Source organism: Cervus elaphus, chromosome 16 (genome assembly GCF_910594005.1).
Source record: "Cervus elaphus chromosome 16, mCerEla1.1, whole genome shotgun sequence".
In the NCBI taxonomy this organism is placed as follows: domain Eukaryota; kingdom Metazoa; phylum Chordata; class Mammalia; order Artiodactyla; family Cervidae; genus Cervus; species Cervus elaphus.
The window spans coordinates 38,076,649-38,095,383 of NC_057830.1; the positions used below are offsets into that span (position 1 = coordinate 38,076,649).

The 18,735-nt window shown below is 42.6% G+C and overlaps 1 protein-coding gene across 2 annotated transcripts in view; it reads right to left on the minus strand.

Moving 5' to 3' along the window:
* The window catches only part of DOCK5 (dedicator of cytokinesis 5), a 281,193-nt gene that overhangs the window by 36,265 nt on the left and 226,193 nt on the right, over positions 1-18,735 (minus strand). The window contains exons 32-40 of one of the 2 annotated variants that reach the window (XR_006345828.1): positions 17,228-17,286; positions 16,767-16,921; positions 15,675-15,760; positions 13,132-13,291; positions 11,454-11,494; positions 10,465-10,555; positions 5,516-5,635; positions 2,157-2,250; positions 353-457 (exon numbers count right to left, since the gene is read on the minus strand). Coding sequence is in view for 1 of the 2 variants with exons in the window: in XM_043927733.1 (XP_043783668.1) it covers positions 353-457; positions 2,161-2,250; positions 5,516-5,635; positions 10,465-10,555; positions 11,454-11,494; positions 13,132-13,291; positions 15,675-15,760; positions 16,767-16,921; positions 17,228-17,286 (907 nt within the window). In the remaining variant the exon portion in view is untranslated. The remainder of the gene's footprint in view (positions 1-352; positions 458-2,156; positions 2,251-5,515; positions 5,636-10,464; positions 10,556-11,453; positions 11,495-13,131; positions 13,292-15,674; positions 15,761-16,766; positions 16,922-17,227; positions 17,287-18,735) is intronic. The other variant, XM_043927733.1, reaches the window with a different exon arrangement.

Genomic DNA, 18,735 nt, shown 5'->3' on the forward strand with positions numbered 1-18,735 from the left:
TTGTTTTCAAACTAGCCCTGGCTGGAAGTCAAATAAACAATGAGATACATCAATCCACACCTTCCCCCAGCCTGACCCGCAGTGGCAGACCAGCAGAGAAGATGGTTCTGTTTTTCCTTTTTTCACTCCACCTGGGAAAAGTCATTTTGCAAAAGAGCTGCCAGAATACCAAAGGCGGTCGGGGGTGAAGAGACCAGCCGCTCAGGAAGTGGTTTTCCTCCCCGACCGCCCACAGTGAGAACACAGGGCTCCAGCTGCTAACACACTAGACCCATCTGGAAAAGAGATGAAGGCCTTCCCTCCTCCAACTGCATGGCTCAATGGCCAGGGAGACCACCCGCGCGCTTCTTACCCGCAGGAAAGAAGGGAAGCCCTGTCCGTAGTAGCCAACAGCAAAGTACTCGGGCTGAGGCCTCATGGCCTTAATGATGTTCTCATAAAACGAGGCTCTTTTTTTCTGGAAGACAAAACAAGACATTTCATGGGGAGGTTACAAGAGCATCGTCAGAGGTAAAAAAAAAAAGTTCAGGCTCTTCGCTTTGTTGTTTCCTATGTAAAACAGAGAAATGAAAGGTTTTTGGAAAACATCTTGTGAGCCAAACACTTGTCCTTCTGCTGGATCGGGGGTTTTGGGCCTGTGTCCATGAATGGTCCTAAGAGGGCCTGGGAATCCCTGCGATGTGTGCTCAGTCGTGTCCGCCTCTTTGTGACTCCAATGGACTGTAGCTCGCCAGGCTCCTCTGTCCATAGGATTCCCCAGGCAAGAATCCTGAAGTGGGTTGCCATTTACTCCTCCACGGGATCTTTCCGACCCAGGGATCGAAATCACGTCTCCTGCGTTGGCAGGTGGAGTCTCTGCCACCTGGGAAGCCCTGGGATTCCTTGCTGTTATACGCAGAAGGACAAACATGTGTATTTCATCTGTGGGCAAAGCAGGGTTTTGCTTTCACCAGTTGCTTAAAGGGGTTCAGGACCCCTAAAAGGTTAAGAAGCACATTTTGGGATTCAGGTGGGTGGTTACACTGGAACAGAGACACAGGAGGAAAGAGAGAATCTTCCAGTTCACACAGGTGGTTTAGAATCAAGCCCTTGGTTCAGCTACAAGTACCCAGAAGGTGGTGATGATGTTCTGTTTTTCAATATCTGATGTCATTCTTAACTTCTCCCCTGGAGAGAGGCTTTCTGGCCAGTGGGTACATGGTCAGCTTTAAAAAAAAAATTTTTTTTTAAATTTTTTGGCCATACCACATGGCATGTGGGATCTTAGCTCCCTGACCAGGGATGGAACCAGCGTCCCCTGCACTGGAAGTGTGGAGTCTTAACTATTGGACCAGCAGGGAAGTCCCCAGCATCAGGTTTAAAGGAAGCAAAATAGGTAGCCAGACCTGGGGACTTGGACAGCGGTACCACCCCCCACCCCCCACATACACAATGGTGTTAGCATCACTGTATTACTACACTACCTCCGTAAAAGGTTTCTATCACAATGTTTTCTTAGAAAGTTAACATGTAACGTTACTCACACTTGAGCTTAATTTAGTTTCTGAAATTCCTATGTGACTTTTTGCATGATGGCAGGCACAGGTACCACATACACTGACAAATATTTTTCAAAATGATCTTGACAATTATCTCCTCAAATTATTACATGACAGTGGGTGACCTGACCTTTTGTGACCCTTCTACTAAAAATAACCCAATGTCATATTGTGTTGGCCTCCTACTGAGCATGGAAAAGGTTCACAGCTCTGAGGATGCGGACCACAGGACAAGTAATTCTATGAACAGAAGATGTCAAAAAAAAAAAAAAGAAGATGTCAGAAGACACCGGAAGCATGGACAGTCTTCATGGAAGGCAGAGTAACCGAGAGGGGAAAGGGAAGCTCGACTAGGGACATGAAGGGTCCACGGAGCAGCAAAAGGCACACAGCAGATAGGGCTGCAGACAGGGGTCCTGAGCCCCCTGTTAAGGATACTCTGGAGAAATACTGATGATAGCTTTTAGATCTCATCTTTTTTCATCTTTAATCCAAGCAAGATGTACTTTCCCCTCACAGAAAACATCATTTGTGTGACTTTCTTACACTTGTAACACCATTTTCATGACCACTATGCTCAGCTCCTCTGCAGGAGGAAAGACATCTTCTGATCCAGACTCACCAGGAGATCGCCCAGGCCCTCATAGTCAAAAACTTTGCTCTCGTACGTCTCCGCCAACTCTTTGCTCAGCTTGATTGCCTTCTCCCACATCTTCAGGAAAAAGAAAAGGAGGGTTACAAGTGGAGAACAAAGCAGTCATTGATCCAGCAGCAGAAGCCATTGCAGAGTCACTGGGCCGTGACCAAGGAGTCAGGTGGGTTCAGATTCAGTGGATATTTCCCCATATGCCTCGCTGCCAGGATCAATGAACCCTGGTTTCTGACATCATACATCCACCATACCTTGGCTGCTCTGCCAGGGGGCATTTTCTGTTCTGCTCGCAAGAACATGAAGAACATCATATGACCCCCCAAAGAGCCATACTTAGTTGAAAGAACAGAGCACTGAAGACCACTGAAAGTGGGGGGAACCAGTTTTGAAGCTTAGGTCTTGGGCGCATGGAAGTCTTGTTGGAGGGGAAAGGAAATAGGCGTGGGCTCTGGTTCTGGGCCTATGCATGTGTGTTTCTTCTGAGTTAGGCTGTTTGGGAGGAGGCAGGGGTATGAAAGTCTGACTGTACTGTTGTGTGGAATTTGGGAAACTACTTCTCCAATTCAGGGCACTGATTTGCTATTTATAACTAAACTACCTACTTGGTCAAAGACAGCTTTAGGAAATGCCTTAGAAAAGTGATCCCCAACCTTTTTGGCACCAGGAGCTGGTTTTGTGGAAGATAATTTTTTCATCGACTGGGGAAGGGGTTGGTTTTGGGATTATTCAAGTGTATTACATTTCTTGTGCACTTTATTTCTATTATTTATTACATCAGCTCCACTTCAGATCATCAGGTATTAGGTCACACAGGTTGGGGACCCCTGCCTTAGAGCACTTATGACCAAGCAAGTCACAGCCAAATGCACATACTTGGCATCTGAGGCTAGTATCCCAGATTGATGAGCCTGTGTTCACTTTGGTTTTTCATAAAATGCCTCTCAGCTGGATACTATTAATAACACAGCATCTGGACATGTCCTATTTCAGTCTTAACCAGGCACTATGGTCCATTGCTTCTGGCTGCTGAAGGACTGTATGTGCAGTTCACACAGCGTTGTACAACGCTTTAAAACGACATCTTCTAATGTCATCATTTGCCAAATTTGTCCCTTCTGAAATCTCTGGGCCTGGATCACTCAAAAGGCTCTGAAATGTGCCAAATGGAGACCATTCCATCTCAGCTAGAACTGATGCAGGAGGCCAGTCAACAGTACCATGGGGCCCAGTTTGCTCCTTATTCGCCAAATGCCGAGCTATGAGAGAGAGGGGGAGACAGCCTAGCAGAGAGGCTCTCAAAGTGTGGTCCCTGCCTGGTCTCTGGGAGTCCCCAGGACTCTTTCATGGATCCAGGAGGTCAAAACCATCTTCTTAAAACAAATACTATTTGCCTTTTTTTCTTTTCTTTTAAATGTTTATGTATTTGTCTGCATTGGGTTTTAGTTGTGGCATGCAGAATCTTCAGTTGCGCATGTGGGGTTTAGTTCCCTGACCAAGGAGTGAACCTGTAGCCTCTGCATTGCGAACATGGAATCTTAGCCACTGGACCACCAGGAAGTCCCTATTTGCCTTTTTTCAATGCTCATTCCCTTATGAGTCTACAGTGGAGTTTCCCAGTGGCTACAGGACATGTGATGTCACAACAGATTGGATGTCAAGGCGGATATTCGAATCCTGCTGTTTCTATGGAGCCAGATGATAAAGAGATTTGCAAAAATGTCCTATCACTTACTTTTTTGGACAATATGGTCATTGTTCATAAATGGATATGATTTATATTAACAGGTAATAAGCTTATTATTGTTGTTAAAAGAAAAAATATTTAAAAATTTTGTTTTAATTTCTAACAATATAACCATTAATGGACATAGCCCACATGAACAAAAGCTCTTGGGGTTCTTCAGTGATTTTTAAGAGAGTAAAGGAGTGCAGAGACCACAAAGTCTGAGCAAATACACTTGTTCTGTGCACCTCAAGTTCTTTATCTGTAAAACAGAGACAGGATCGATATTACAGGGTTAGAGCAAGAATTAAATTAGAAACAGTCTGGAAATCACCCAAAATAGTTTAACTTGCACTAAACAGGTGGTAGTTATTTTATCATTATATTTATTTGACCTATTTATTTGGTCAACAGGTTCCACTGGTAAAACAGTGGTGGCTGAAAGTGGCAGGCTCTTAAGAAGACTCAAATCTTGAAATCCTTTTTGTTTTGATAGCGTTTTCCTCTCCCACTACCTAAGCATTTTCTTTTTTTTCAATTTTAAATTTAAAAGCCTTCCAGCTGGACATGTTTTCTCCAGATGATCAGAGATTCCATGACTTGGTGGCCCTGTTTACATGTTTACTTTCCCTTGTGGGATGTAAGTTGCTTGTTATGTGCAGTCTACAGCGTGAGGCAGGCAGTGACCTAGGGACGGAAAATGCCCCAGGTGTTAGCCAACAACGTCTTAAGAACGCACTGACAGTGATGGTACCAGCTCCTGGCCTTCAGCAGTATTTAAAAGGTACAATTATGGCTATGAGAGTGGGGCTCTGGGCTGTTGTTCCCTGTATTCTCCATTACATTAAGTGTCCTCCACATAACTGATCCTTATTTATTGCCTACCTTACCTTGGGCTGCCCTGGTGGCTCAGAGGCAAAGAATCTGCCCGCAGCTCAGGAGACTGGGGTTCAATCCCTGGTCAGCAAGATTGCCTGGGGAAGGGAATGCAACCCACTCCAGGATTCTTGCCTGGAGAATTTCATGGACAGAGGAGCCTGGAGAGCTATAGTCCACGTGGTTGCAAAGAGTCGAACATAACTGAGTGACTCACACTTTCTTACCTTAATTTATCTACTCATTTTCTCACCCATTAAAAATATCCAGCCCCCTTTGAATTCAAAGATACACATGGGAACAGTAAAGAGTAAGTTTGGGGTCACTGCTGCATAATAAAGAATTTGTCTGGTTTTTGACTTGAGTTCCTGGGAAGGAGCTTCTAAACTCTTGAATCTCCCCAGTGACAGAAGTATCTTTGGTGTTTACAATGGACCCCTCAGGAGACATGGGAATTGATACTAATGAGGTGACTTATGGTAGGCACGTAGACAGTCTGAGAGTGGGGACTGGCCTTGCCAGAACCAACATCCATGTGATTTGTGGGTGGCATGGGGACTCCTGCACTTGCAGCTGAAGTCTGGGCTGACTTGTTGGAAGCTGTGCCCTTAGCCTGTCGGCCCTGCACTAACTCTGGCTGGTACAGATCAGAACTGTAGCGTAGTAAGCGTGGCAGTCATTTCCCCCTTTGCCCTCATACAAAAACAACCCCCCCCCAACACTGACCTTGCCTTTGTCAAAATATGATATGATTTCTTGATATAGCTTCTCTTTAAGCTCTTGCTGGGTGTACACGTAGTAACTGTCCCTCTGAAGCAAATGGGGTACACAGGGCTTGTCAGACCACTGGAAAACACACAAAGGCAACACAAGAGATGAATGCAGCACAGTTCATTTAGTTAATTAAAGGGGATGAATGCAAACAAATATTCAACTGAAAACATTCACAGAAATATTTGTACATATCTGATTCATCCATGTTTTCAATGATTTACTAAACACAAAAATTGCATACACATACGCACATAGCAGCTTCAAAACAAACAAGTGTCATGCCAAATGGACAAATACTGAAGGCATTCCATGAGGGTCAAGAATGAGGTGAGGCTGCCAACCAGCATGACTGTGGTCTTGCTGGAGGTCACCATTCATACACCCAGGTAAAAGAAAGATATCAAAGCATAAAAATGAAGAAAAGGGGGTTAAAAAAAAACCTCTCATGTGAAAGCAATAATTGTATTCTTCATAATCAATCTTTTCACAAAGGTGCCTACTAAACACCTACCACAACTGATGAGAGAATTAAGTAGTGGGATAAAAAATAACATATTTGGAAATAATTTAGAGATAATTAAGATAATGGAAGAAAAGATACCAATAAGAATAAATTCAAAATGACTGGATATTCAGGTGCAATCATGCAAATGTACTTAATGCCACTCAACTGTACTTATACACGTGTAGAGTAGTAAACTTTACATTATATTTATTTTATCATAATTACCTTAGAAAGAGAAGATATCTAGAGATTTAACATAACATCTACACAGAAAAGGTTAACACACCATGGGAAGGCACAAAAGCAGATCTGAACAAATGGAAAGTCATACCATGCTTTTGGATAAGAAAGTGCTATTTCATAATCATGGAAATTCTCCCTAAATTAATTTTTAAATTTCATGATTCCAAAGTCCATATGCAAAGATAAACAGAAAGGAATAAGGTGGAAAACTCTGAAAAAGAAGAGGAATAAAGAGTAACTACCAGGTCATAAAACATGCTGTAAAGAATTGATAATTAAAACAGTGTGGTTCTGGTGCATTATCCAACAGACACCCATGCAAAATACATAAAATCTATAAAGAGGTTCCCTTGACTCTCCATATAGCGATTCAGTACATGATAAAGATGAGATCTCATACCAATGATGAAACTGAACTTCATGAGCAATATCCTTATTGAGTATGGGGGAAGAAGTGGCATCCACACGTGCCACCTTACACCAGGATAGGAGTGTAACTTTCTGAGCAGCAAAAATGAAGAGATCTAGTCACTGGGACTTCCCTCGTGGTCCAATGGTTAAGAATCTGCCTTCTGATGCAAGGGACGCCGGTTCAATACCTGGTTGGGGAACTAAGAGCCCACGTACCACAGAACAATCAAGTCTGCACACTGCAACTGCTGAGCCTGTGTGCTCTAGAGTCCATAACCCAAAGGGAAGTCCCACAGCCGCAGGGCAGCACAGACACTGCAGTGTCCGATCCCCAGGCAACAAGCTTCCCCATAACCCAGCAGGTTTCCTGGTGCCCCAGACATGGAGATCAACTGTGAATGGCTGACTTGGGGAAGCTGTCAAGCAGAAGACGTCAGTTTTTAATTTCAAACCTTAGAACAATGTACATGCATTCTTTAGGTATAAAACCAAATTGAAACTGTGTAAGACAACTAATTGCTAGGGACAAAACTGGAGGCAGGGAGATGTAGGAGGAGGCTAAAAATGGAAATTTGGACCAGGATAGCAGCAATGGAGATAAAGAAAAATGGATAGGGTGGGGAGTGTGGAAGAGACCTCTGCACCCCCACGTTCAGGGCAGCATTACTCACGGGAGCCACAGTACAACTTAAGTGTCCATCAATGGATGAATGAACACAAATGTGGCTTATACACACCATGGAATAGTGCTTCACCATGAGAAAGAAGGAAATCCTGCCATCTGCAACAACATGGATGGACCTTAAGGGCATTATACAAAGTGAAATAAATCAGAGAAAGACAAACACTGCAGGATATCATGTATATATGGCATCAGAAAAATCTAGACTTATAAAAACAGAGAGTAGAATGGTGGTTACCAGGGGCTGGCAGATGGGAAATAGGAGAAAGATTGTTTAAGGGTATAAACTTGCAACTAATAGAGAAATAATTCCTGGAGATTTAAGACTGTCACATACATTTTCTCAATTAAAAAGAAAAGATGGCTTTCCTGTTGGCTCAGTGGTAAACAGTCCACCTACCAATTCAGGAGACACAGGTTCAATCTCTGATCCAGGAAGATCTCACGTGCCTCAGAGCAAGTAAGCCCATATGCCACCAACTGCTGAGCCCGTGCTCTAGAGCCTGGGAGCGGCAACCACTGAAGCCTGTGCACCCCAGAGCCCATGCTCCATGACAAAGGAAGCCTCTGCAACAAGAAGCCAGTGTACGGCAACCAGAGTGGCCCCTGCTCGCCACAAGCAGAGAAAAGTCTGTGCAGCATTGAAGACCCAGCACAGCCAAAAACAGACAGATAAATAAAATTCAAAAATTTTTAAAAAGAAAGAAAAGTGGATAAAGTGAGGGCAAGTTTTGGACAAAGGGTCCATGACTCTTACCTGTGGAGAATGTGGGACCATGTGAGTAAAAGATGATGACCAGTATCTTTTATTAGATGGTGGTGCCCTTTAGTGAAATGGGGAGAAAGGAGAGGAAGGGACGAACCCAGAAAGACAGTGGAGGAAACAGCTTGTGCTACTGACATACCAAGTTTAAGGTGTCTATTAGTCATTCAGAGACTGATGTTGACAGAACAGTTTATACAGAATCTGAAGCTGGAGGAGCTGTCAGAGCTGGAAATAATTATTCGAGATTGATGATGGAGAGATGTATTTATATCCACAGCACACTATAGTTATCAGTGAGACAGGTAAGTAGGAAAGTACTTCTACAGTTCTGTATTTATTTACAAGTCACTTCTCTGCAGTTTTACATATTTTTAAAAACATACGGATCAATGTGCATTTTAGAAATTAGAGTGTATTAGCAGCCTGAAAGGTATGCTCTGCTTCCTAAGGAATTTTAAATAAATTATACCCACCTCCTATGTTCACGGCAGCATCATAAACAATAGCCAAGACATGGAAATGTCAACTGATGAATCAAGATGATACGATATGGATATATAGTGGAATACTACTTAGCCATAAAAAAGAATGAAATAAAACCATTTGCAGCAACATGGATGATCCTAGAGATTATCATGCTATGTGAAGTAAGTCAGGAAGAGAAAGACAAATACTATATGATGTTGTTTATATGTGGAATTTAAAATACAACACAAATGAACATATCTATGAAACAGAAAGAGACTTACAGAGAGAACAAGGGTATGGTTGCTAAGGGTGAAGAAGAGTAGGGGAGGGATGGATTGTGAGCTAGGGATTAGCAGATGAAAACTATTGTATATAGGATGGAAAAACAACAAGGTCTTATTATAGAGAGAAGGGAGTTATATTTAACATCCTATGATAAACCAGAATGGAAACAAATATGAAAAAGAAAGTGTGTGTATATATATGTAAATGTGAGTGTGTGGGTGTATATATATGTATATATATACATGTATATAAATAAATGTATAACTAAATCACAAGAAGCAACAGAACTGGACATGGAACAACAGACTGGTTTCACGGTACCAAAATGGAAAAGCAGTATGTCAAGGCTGTATATTGTCACCCTGCTTATTTAACTTATATGCAGAGTACATCATGAAAAATGCTGGGCTCGAAGAAGCACAAGCTGGATTCAAGATTGCCAGGAGAAATATCAATAACCTCAGATATGCAGATGATACCACACTTATGGCAGAAAGCAAAGAAGAACTAAAGAGTCTCTTGAAGAAAGTGAAAGAGGAGAGTGAAAAAGTTGGCTTAAAACTCAACAATCAGAAAACTAAGATCATGGCATCTGGTCCCATCACTTCATGGCAAATAGATGAGGAAACAATGGAAACAGTGACAGACATTTTATTTTTTTGGGCTCCAAAATCACTGCAGATGGTGACTGCAGCCATGAAATTAAAAGACGCTTGCTCCTTGGAAGAAAAGTAATGACCAAACAAAACAGCTTATTTAAAAGCAGAGACATTACTTTGCCAACAAAGTTCAACAAAGGTCCAACACTTTGCCAACAAAGGTCCATCTAGTCAAAGACTTGGTTTTTCCAGTAGTCATGTATCGATGTGAGAGTTGGACTATAAAGAAAGCTGAGCACTAAAGAATTGATGCTTTTGAACTGTGGTGTTGGAGAAGACTCCTAAGTGTCCCTTGGACAGCAAGGAGATCCAAGTAGTCCATCCTAAAGGAAATCAGTCCTGAATATTCATTGGAAGGACTGATGCTGAAGCTGAAACTCCAATACTTTGGCCACTTGATTGGAAGAACTGACTCATTAGAAAAGACCCTGATGCTGGGAAAGATTGAAGGCGGGAGGAGAAGGGGACGACAGAGGATGAGATGGTTGGATGCCATCACCGACTCAATGGACATGAGTTTGAGTAAGCTCTGGGAGCTGGTGATGGACAGGGAAGCCTGGCGTGCTGCAGTCCACGGGGTCACAAAGAATTGGACACGACTGAGCGACTGAACTGAAAGCAGTTTGCTGTACAGGAGAAATCAACACAATACTATTGATCAACTAGACTTCACAAAATAAACTTAAAAGCAAGTAAATAAGTAAATAAATAACAATGGACATTTTCCCAACCTTGGTCTAAATAGCTCTGCCTATGTAGAAGGTATACAAATACTCTAAGATAAGCGAGTCCTCCCTGAAGAGGAGTTGTTGCCAGCACAGTCAGGACATGCCGTGAGGCGGTCCCCAGGGCTGGGCGCTGGCAGCCCCCCGGCCCGCTCACCTGCAGGAGCTCGGCGTGCAGGAGGAGCGTGCAGGCCGCCTCCGTGTAGTTCTCGCAGTCCCGGTGCAGGTCCCGCAGCTTGTACAGGTACCTGGTCGGGAGGGGGAAAGCAGGCGTTCTGCCGCCGGGGAGCTGACGGCACGCTGGGCCCATGCCACAGCCAGCCAGGTGGCGGGAACAGTTACTTCCTAATCCCGTAAGGCAGCAGCCCCCAACTTTTTTGGCACCAAGGACCAGTTTCATGGAAAACAATTTTTTCCACCGACGGGGAGTGAGGGGGGGGCAGTGGTTTCAGGTGATTCTGATGAGGAGTCTGCAATCTAGATCCGCCACTTGCGCAGTTCATAATAAGGGTCAGGCTCCTATGAGAATCAGATGCCTGTGCTGATCTGACGGAGGCAGAGCTCGGGCAGTAATGGGAGCGACGGGGTGCCACCGTAAATACACATGGAGCTTCATTCACTGGCCCGCCGCTCATCCCCTGCTGCATAGTTCAGCTCTTCACAGGGGGTTGAGGACCCCTGCTTTAAGTCTTTGTGCTGCTTCCTATCTTTCCTAGTCCATTTGTTCTACTTGGTATTCTTCGTTTAAGGTAGTAGTGTTTAAATTTGTTTTTCATGTCCCAGACCTCTTTAGGAAGCTCATGAGAACTAAGGAATCTTTCCCCAGGAAAATGCACATGCTCTACATCCAAGTTTGCTCAGGGCTCCCTGAACCCAGGGCTAACAGTCCTTGACAGAGGGTGAATTTCAGGTCTTTGCCTGGTTAGCTGGCTGGAGTGTCCTCCATCCTCCCCGACACAATCCTTGCCCCACACTTCCTCGTGTATTGATCTAAAGAGTTTACCTTTTCAGGAGGATGGGAACACATCACATACTATCTGGTGTCTCTCGAAGCAGCAAGGATGGTGTTCTGGTTTATCATTGCTTGAAAAGTAATTAATAAATCCATGATATAAACAGCAAGAGCAAAAATTTCCTTAGGCTTACCTTATATAGATGTCCTCTCTCTTCTTTTCTTTGTAAAAATTCTACAAAGAAAAAAAAAAAAGACACAAAATAAAATTGTAAATCAATTACTGATGAGCTTGCCACAAAAATAGCCAAACCGCTAGCTGTACTTTTCAACAGTGTCATTTTTCCAAAGACTTTGTTCTTTCCCTTTAACGAATACACCCACAAAATAAGGAAACGGTGGGGGTTTCTTTTGGGTTTCTTTTTTTGGCCATACTGTATCACTGCAGATGGTGACTGCAGCCATGAAATTAAAAGATGCTTGCTCCTTGAAAGAAAAGCTATGACAAACCTAGATAGCATATTAAAAAGCAGAGACATTACTTTGCCAACAAAGGTCCATATAGTCAAAGCTATGGTTTTTCCAGTAGTCATGTATAGATGTTGAGAGTTGGACCATAAAGAAGGCTGAGTGCTGAAGAATTGATGCTTTTGAACTGGTGTCCTGGAAACATTCTTGAGAGTCTCTTGGACTGCAAGCAGATCAAACCAGTCAATCCTAAAGGAAATCAATCTTGAATATTCATGGAGGGACTGATGCTCAGGCTGAAGCTCCAATACTTTGGTCACCTGATGTGAAGAGCTGACTCATTTGAAAAGACCCTGATGCTGGGAAAGATTGAAGGCAGGAGGAGAAGGGGATGACAGAGGACGCGATGGTTGGATGACATCACTGAATCAATGGACATGAGTTTGATCAAGCTCCGGGAGATGGTAAAGATCAGTGACGCCTGGTGTGCTGCAGTCCATGGGGTCGCAAAGAGTCAGACACAACTGAGCATCTGAATGACAACAATGTGGTATGTGGGATTCTACTTCCCCGACCAGGGATAGAACCCGCGGCCTCTGCATTGGAAGCACAGAGTCCTAACCACTGGACCCCAGGGAAGACTCAGGAAAAGTTTCAGTTTATAAAAAGAAAAGTTGAAGAATTTTTTTTAAGACCAATGTGAGGGAAATTGAGGTGAGTACACAACAGATCATAATTCCCAAATCACTTGATACTCTGTTTTCTTAGGGAGTCAGAAATGGTAGGTGTTTTGTTTATATTAAGCAGAGGAGACCATGGCTGCTAAATCTCTGAGGTCTTTGGTCCCAGTTATAATTCTTTAGGAAAAGGCAAGACCACGGGGTTCTACCTCTTTGAGGATTTTAAGGACTAATTCTCTACTCATGGTATATCGTTTCTAATGCATGTTCATCTGTGTCTGATACTTTCAACAAAAAAGCAATCACATAAAAAAAGGCCATGCTCAAACTGTTTCTCTGCCTTCTGTAAGAGAGCTGAGTCAAAAGCTTATGTTGCATTTTCCATTCCTGTTTCTATATGTATCCTCAGGGTCTGAGGCAGTTGTTATCTGTGAGTTCAAAGCTGAGTTGGCCATTCCAATTATCTTTTTTTGGCCACTTGGGATAGCTTGCAGGATCTTCGTTCCCAAACCAGGCACTGAACCCGCACCCACAGCAGTGAAGGTGCTGAGTACTAACCACGGACTGGCAGGGATTCCCTTGGCCATTCCAATTAGACTCAGCAGGACACATACTTCAGAAAGGTGGTCAAGGGAGAGCCTCGTGTCTGCCATATTTACTTAGAGCTGTGCGGTCAGGGGCGTGCGGCACTGCCCTCTCGGGGACCCAGGGATGTGGTACGTACCAGCACGTTAACGGTACAGCTCATGCGGTTTTCCTTGCTCTCGTCATGCATGATGATGGTTCTGTAGTCCAGGAGATTCTCTAAGAGGCTGCTGACCAGGAGCGCGAATACTTCTCCGGAACTGGAGAGGTATTTATGTTTCCGGCAATGTTCTAGGAGCCTGGGGGGCAGAGGTGGAGACAAAATGCCTTGTCCCACACCAACATTCCAGCACCACCTGTGCGTGCTGCCCAAGGTCCTGGCAGGAGGTGGCGCTGGACCAAGAGACACACATCCGTCATGCGACTCCAGGTTATCCTGTCCCGGAGCCTTCATTTAAAAGGCTCTCTGCTGTTACTCAAGTTCTGCATTTTCTTTAGGTCTGCAGCTCAAGCCCCACCATCACTGAGAATCCCAGCCCATGATGCCCTTCTTTGAACTTCTATTTCTATCTGTCTTCTGTCTATACCACAGAAATGAGAACTTTTGCCCAAGAGGTTTGCATGTACTGTCTGATTCCTCTGGTCATTTCAAAGGATCATCTTTATCCTGTCGTTATTCTCAGGCATCCTGAGGGAACTCGAGAGTCTTGGAGTAATGCCCAGCCTAGAGGAACCTAAGAACCTACTATACATCCAGACATGTGGCTTTTCACATAAAAGTTATTTTTCAGGGAAAAAAGACACAGGTGTAAATAAGTAAACAAGTTAAACTTTTGGTCTAAATTATCTCCCTCTGGACCCAAATAGAGCAAAGTTTCCATAGGAGCTTCTTAGATTAGACAGAAGAAAACTTGGTGAACAGGACAAAAAGTGGGTTCAAAGCACCAGACCAGACTCTAAAATTATTCTTGAGCACCGGAGATTTGTGCAGTCATATTTTTCTGCACTCATGATTCAAAAAAAATGAAGGAAAAACAAGATCTGTACATGAAAAGTCAACTGTAGGATTTTTTTAAAGTGTAGTTTTATCACTTGTAAACACTGTGGGCATGTGTTTCTATGTGTGGGTAACCGGCACTTCATTCCTGTATGAGATCAGAACTGCAGAAGTGATCAATTGAGAGGTTTGAAACTCAAACAGGCAGACCAAACGGATACAGGATGAAAAGATCAACCAATGTTCTTATCACCCATTACAAACAAAATAAGACAGACTTCTAGAACTTCAAAATACAGATGAGTCATCAGTTCCATTTCTGAGCATCCTCTGTGCTGATTCCTTAAAAATTTTTTGAAAAAAAGAATAATAGAGTTGGGGGTGTCACTGTCCTCAACTCAGTCTATTGCCTACCACTTCCCCAAAGCAGGTAAATCCCGGAATGATCTAGACACATATTCCATCAGCAGTTGACCGAGTTAGCCATTATCATAAAAGTTCAGAGAATACAAGAAATGAACAGTTAGGGTAGTTAGAACCTAGGATGCTAGGGAAATCTGCAGGTAATAACAGTAACAAACACCAGAACAGCCCACATTTATCCAGCATGATCTCTCCAACAGATACTGTGTGAATATATCATCTCATTTAATCCTCACCAAAATACAGATCCTATTATTGTAGATGACCAAAAAAAAAAAAAAAAAAAGGCATCACATAAATACAAAGTCAAAATCCTAGTATGTGGAAAAAATGGGATTTGAAGCACAATCTTTAACTCTAATATCTAAGTGTTTTTTTTAATTCTTTAATCAATTAATTAACTTATGCCTGTGCTGGATCTTCATAGTTGTTCGGGGCTTTCTCTGGTTGCAGCAAGCAGGTTACTCTCTAGTTACTCTCTAGTTGTGGTGTGAGAGCTCATTTTGGGGGCTTCTCTTGTTGAGGGGGATAGGCTCAAGGCACATGGGCTAAGCAGTTGTGGCACACAGGCTTAGTTGCCCCTTGGCATGTGTGATCTTCCCAGACTAGGGATCGAAGTCGTGTCCCCTGCATTAGTAAGGAGATTCTTAACCACTGGAGCAGCAGGGAAATCTTAGATCTGAGTGTTCTGAAACACTGTTTATATATTGTTTTATAAAACACACTGCTTTATATTGTTATTCCATACATGCAAAGGGTGCCAGAGGGTGCCAGAGAAGAAGGGAATGGACAAGTTGAGTCAGGAATGGAAGGAGGGAAATGAAAAGGACTGACAATGTACCTAGTGTTCCCAGACATCCTTTCCAGGGCATAAGGTATTTTTAAGGGGACCTTGAAATGTTTTTCCCTTCTCCTTTAAATGACTGTTTTGAAGTCATAATTACAGGAGCTAGCACTTTTGTTAAACTTCAGTAATTCAAACACTGGGAAAGATATCACCACTCAGTTGATCTCCCCTCTCCTCCATCTGCCCTGTTCTTGAGGGCCAGGCCAGCCAGGAAAACACGAACATCTGACTCACAGCAGATAAATGAATGGCTGCAGTGAATGGTGTCAACTCCACGAACCTCACGGAAACCAGTGTGGTGGCGACCCCAGCGATGCTGAGACCACTCAACTGGTCTGTAAGTGCAGCAGAAGCCTGTGTTCGTCCATCACTAAATGATGCCGTCAGCTAGAGACTCTGTTTCTGAAATACTCACAGTTTTTCCAGAAGGACCTTGTATTGTTCGTCTCCTCTGCCCCCTTCTACTTCCTGGTCCAGCTTTGTGATCAACTCATTCTCAAACTGAAAGCAGTCAGAATTTCACAGGAGAATGTCACAACCTCAGAAGAGGACAGGAAAGACATATGGCCAACATTTCTATACTAGGACCCACCCTTCTACTGAATTGTGAACTCTTTTCAATATACACAGAGGAAGATCACAGTTCACATCACTCATTAATAACGCACCAGCTAGCTAGCTAGCTTCAGTTGTGTCTGACTCTCTGTGATCCCATGGACCGTAGCCCACCAGGCTCCTCTGTCCACGGGATTCTTCAGACAAGAATGCTGGAGTGGCTTGCCATGTCCTCCTCCAGGGGATCTTCCGAACCAGGGACTGAACCTGGGTCTCTTATGTCTCCTGCACTGGCAGGTGGGTTCTTTACCACTAGCAACACCTGAGAAGCCCAATAATGCACCATGGCCATGTCAAAATTTTCTAAAGCAACCTGGCGTAACTTTGTCCTTTGCTTTATAATTGCAGAAAGAAAACTAGCCTAAATATTATTTTCCTATCTCAACTATGCATATAAAAATAGCTTAATGGTTTTAACTTTCCATTTTATTTTTGGTTCCTGTTGAAGTCTTTACAATGGGATTGCTTTTTCGGAGCTTCATAGCTATAAAAATCTTCTTTTTGATACTAATATACTATGTATTGTTAGATAAGAAAACTGAAGTACAGGAAAAATGTAGCAGGCAAACTAAGGTCTCTAAACTAAAGACTTCAAAAACTAAAGCTTAATCCACTGTAACAGTTGCAAGAGATAGGAGTAAAATGCCTAAAGTCAAATTTTAATGATCCAGAGATAAGCGTGCTGCTTTAGGAAACACATGTACCAAAAAGACTGCTTCTAGGACCAAAGATAGGGTATCTCAATTCTATGTCTAACTGCTTTACAAATTAAATGCAAAACCAGAAGATTTTAGATAACTTTGATTTGTACTGTTCAGGCTACTGATTCTCTATTAGAAAAAAAAAGAATTGGATTCTACATGCACTAGTAAGGTGATCCACCACTCCTTACCATATGGAAATTGCCGTTTCCACTGAAATTGAACTCACACTGCATCATATCAAAGAAAATAGGGATGGTGGCTTTCCGAAGCTCTACTTCGGGGGTTAATGTGACTTCCAGAATGGGACCCACCATGGATGGGATGAATTTGATTTTATGGGGACCTGAAATGAAAGGAAGTGAGGATATCAAACAATTTCACCAGAAGTAAAGTGCTACACAGGGCCCATAAGAAAAGAAAAAATTGTGGGTAAAGCAATTCAATTCAGAAGTGAGTGACTAAATATTGTATTCTGATAACACGTGATTGTCGTAAGAGACCCAAACATCAACCTGTACTTCCAGACACACCAGACAAATCAATCGCAATTAAAATGAAATTTTAATTGAATGAAAAGGCATTAAAATGAAAAAGACTTCATCGTGGGAGGCATGGAGCCGAAGGAGCGGTATTCAGGGTGTGCACTTACCCAGGTTATACCACATGTCCCGGATCCTGAAGCCGATCTCCTTCCTCATGTCCCCGTATCTAGGAAGATCATAAACCAGGAGAAAAAATGTGTGGTGGAGACGGGAACACATAATACTGATACAATGATAAGGGGAGTAAAGACAGCCCGTGTTCCTCTGGGTCGCAATCAAGGTAGATACTGAGGCAAAAGTCACATGAAGAGATGCAGCTGACATGTGAATAAGCCCCCAAAAGACTGATGCACATAGAGATGAGGGGACACAGACATAGAGACCGGGGTCCAGCAGAAGGTGGAGCAAAGTAAGTGCCAAAAACCACTGAGAAGATGAGATCAACACACTTACTGAAGGGAGAAGAGTGAGAAACACTCTGATTGCTCATAAGCAAAAATAAATAAATAAAATACTAAAAAAAAAAGGAAGATGAATGAGGTATGACTTACATAGTAATGTGGCTGATGATGTGTAACAAATATGCTGCCTGTATATACTTATATTTGAGTAACCCTTATCCACACCAGTACATTCTTTAAAGCGCTCACATTGGGAAGTTCTAGACATACATTCTCAAATGGGGTGATAACATCTTCAAAGAGGTGAAAACTGGCCCATGGGGACAAAAAAAAAAAAGCTTACTGCTTTGACATATAAATTAACGTATACATTTAGTACATAAACAGATATATTTAGTATATAGGTGGTATTAATATTTCATTGGGGGGGGGGTGTGATTGGGAAAACATTTTCTAAAAAGGTTCCAGGGACTTCCATGGCGGTCCAGTGGTTGGGACTCTGCTCCCAATGCAGGGGGCATGGGTTCAATCCCTGGTCAGGAAACTAAGATCCCACATGTAGCATGGCATGGACAAAAGAGAAAAAAAGTCAAATAAAATAAAAAGGTTTCTTATAGGAGTTGACAAAGGAGGACAAAAATGTAGAGAAACATTGATCTAGACAGTGATTTTTGGGTGGAGATGATTAAGAGTCACCTGGAAATCTTTTAAAGAATATAAAAGCTGGGGACTGCTCCACATAACATGCCATATCAGAGGTTGGGGGCTTAGAAAATGGAAATAAGATGGGTCAAAAGTAGATATGGAGACTGTTCCCAGGAAATTCAAGTACAGACGTATGATCTACCCTGCCAGCAAAGATCTACATTTTCTACTCATGTTACTACTGCACCCAACATTTTTTTTCGAAATCCCCGCTTTGGAAATGCCTTCAAAAGTCAGAATAAAAATCATATTGAAAAATTTCTCTTACTATTCCATTTTAACAAAAGTATCTAATTTTACTATTAATATATAAGCATGTGTTGTTCAGTCTGGCACATACCGGACAATAAGTAACTATTCTTATTGCTTTTTAATACTACTGTTGATGCTTTTACTAAAAATAAGAAGTCCTGAAAAAAACCTCATTCACATTCCTATAACCTTAATATAAATGCTTTTATTTCCTAAGGCTTATCTTTACCAGTATGCATATACATTTTTATGTGGAT